This window comes from Silene latifolia, chromosome 7, assembly GCF_048544455.1.
Source record: "Silene latifolia isolate original U9 population chromosome 7, ASM4854445v1, whole genome shotgun sequence".
In the NCBI taxonomy this organism is placed as follows: Eukaryota; Viridiplantae; Streptophyta; class Magnoliopsida; order Caryophyllales; family Caryophyllaceae; genus Silene; species Silene latifolia.
The window spans coordinates 78310045-78312345 of NC_133532.1; the positions used below are offsets into that span (position 1 = coordinate 78310045).

A 2301-nucleotide genomic window follows, 5' to 3' on the forward strand; every position below is an offset into this window, starting at 1 on the left:
TGTTCGTATGATCAACTCCCATGTATCCCCCTATGAACCCATGATACCCTAGTGTTCTTAATCAATTGTTTACACCTTCATTTTATCTACCTTGCTTTGTTTTAATTGTTGATTAGTTTTAATTGATCTCCTATCTCAACCCCAAATTGTGACACCCTAAGACAGGACCATCTACAATTGAAAATACTACATCAATACCCGTCCCTTGGGATCCGACCTTTACTTGCCTCTTTACTAAGAGTAGTTTGTAAAGTTATAAAAAAAATTTTGGTTGGTAGCTTTTTACGACGAAGTTTTAGCCACACCAGCACTACAACGAAAACGCGGCATAGTGACGAGCATACTGACGGAAAAAACAAGGCGTCAGAAAACACGGGATACTAACGAAAATGTGACGGAATTTCCATCAGTACCGTTTCCTGGCGGAGATTCCGTCAGCTATATTTGGCGCGTTGACTAAGTCAATGGCGCTAAAAAATATCTGATGGAATATCCGCCAGTATAATGCTATTAGTGACGGAATTTCCGTCATTGGCATTCACACGCAACAGTGCAGTACAACTGTTAGAAAATTGGGACATATGACGGAATTTTCATCAGTAAAACAAAAAAACTGACGGAATTTCTTGAAAATACTGACTGAAAGTCCGTTAGTTTGTCAATTATTGTGACGTGTACAGTTATGTGCATTATTATTCTGATAAAGTAGGCCTCTGATGGAATTTCCGTCAGTTATTTAGAAATACTGACGGAATTTCCGTCAATTCTATTTAACTGACGGAATTTCCGTCATACGTGCCTTTTATCTGAAACCCGCGGTCATTCCCTCGACACTTTACCAAAATTTCCCCCAACTCAATTAAAATCGCCCTAACTCTAACCTTCTTAAAACCCGACACCACCACCACCCTCCTCCACTTCCGGCGCCACCACCAACAGCACCACGTCGTCGCCGTCACTATAAGGTAATTATCTTTGTCTTTTCTTCCTCTCTCCTTTCTCTTTTTCTTTTTCCTTTTCTTGTTTTTAATTTTTTTTTTGTCCACAGCCGCCCCTCCTTGCCGCCGCCACCGCCCCTCCTTGCCACCGCCGCCGCCCCTGCCGCCACCCTTGTTCTTTTTCATCCTTCCTTTTCATTTTTTTCATTGTCAAGTTAATGAGGTATTTCTCCTTTTAATTTTTTTTTTAATTAGCTTAGTTGATTTAGAATATTAGTTATTGTTTTAATTGTTGTTGAATTATTGTTGGTGTTGATACATGTTGACTTAGGATAGAAGCCAATTTTTTTGGGTGAAATGTGAGTATATTATATATATAAAGAATCAAATACAAGTAGGAGAATAAGAATCCTTCATAGTATTACATAAATTTTAACTTTCCTAGCCATTCTATCTCCTGAATTTTCAGCTTGCTTTTGTCACGTTCCTTGATCCTCTTCTTCATATCCTCCATAATCAGTTGGGCAACAATTGTAGGCCTCTTCACCACTTGCTCAACTCTACTCATATTCCTCTGCTACTATATCTGGTACATTGTCCCCATGACTATAGCATTCCGCACGCTCCTCTGAATCTCAAGTACATTTGAATCAGGTATCCTAAACCCAGCACTCAGGTTCACTAATTGGAGAACTTACCTACTGAAATCACACTCAAAGAAAAGGTGATGTTGTGTTTCATCAGCCAAACCACAGATATAACAGCTACCATCAACATCCATCCCAAATCCCAGCAATCTACTGTTTGTGTGCAGAGAGTTATGAGCTATGAGCCATCCCATAAACATGTGCTTAGGTAGCGACCAGTTGTCCCATACCACACCATACCAGTCCACCTTGGGCCTTGAGCCTCTGATCCATTCATAACAACCTGCTGGAGTATATCCTGCTGGTTGCACATTCCATTTCCCCTGACTGTAACTAGCAGCTAACTCCTGTTTCACCCTGCAAATCCTCCTCCAAACCCAGCTAGAATTAGTGTTTGCTGTGTACTCTTGCCAGTCCCTCCCCTTCAGGTAGTTTGCATTCACCCAGTTAACCCAGATAGACTCCTTCTTTGTTGCTACCCAATCCACTAGTCTTCCTACCATAGCTTTGTTTCATAGTTCCTAATCCTTTAACCCCAAACCACCCTCTCGTTTAGGACTGCATATAGTAGCCTAGGCCACTAGTGGACTTCTCCTATACTCAGCACTGTCATCCCATAGGAAATTCCTACATATGGCTTCTATTTTGTGAATGACACCCTTTGGTAGGATAAATAAAGACGACCAATAAGAATGCAAAGTATTGAGGACATGTTG

The 2301-nt window shown here is 40.9% G+C and overlaps 1 protein-coding gene across 1 annotated transcript; it reads right to left on the minus strand.

Annotated features, from left to right (window-relative positions):
* Nucleotides 1-470: 470 nt before the first annotated feature.
* On the minus strand, nucleotides 471-2088 carry LOC141590266 (uncharacterized). Its single transcript, XM_074410870.1, has 2 exons — nucleotides 1637-2088; nucleotides 471-561 (listed from the first exon to the last, which is right to left on the minus strand). Exons 1-2 carry the CDS (start codon nucleotides 2086-2088, stop codon nucleotides 471-473), a joined length of 543 nt encoding a protein of 180 aa, XP_074266971.1.
* Nucleotides 2089-2301: the final 213 nt, after the last annotated feature.

Bases quoted from the DNA above. Each gene is read 5' to 3' on its own strand.
- LOC141590266 (XM_074410870.1), bottom strand. From the start codon at position 2,088: ATGGTAGGAAGACTAGTGGATTGGGTAGCAACAAAGAAGGAGTCTATC. The intron at 562-1,636 runs GTAAGTTCTCCA...ATTTTCTAACAG, and splicing joins TTTGAGTGTGATTTCAGTAG to TTGTACTGCACTGTTGCGTG.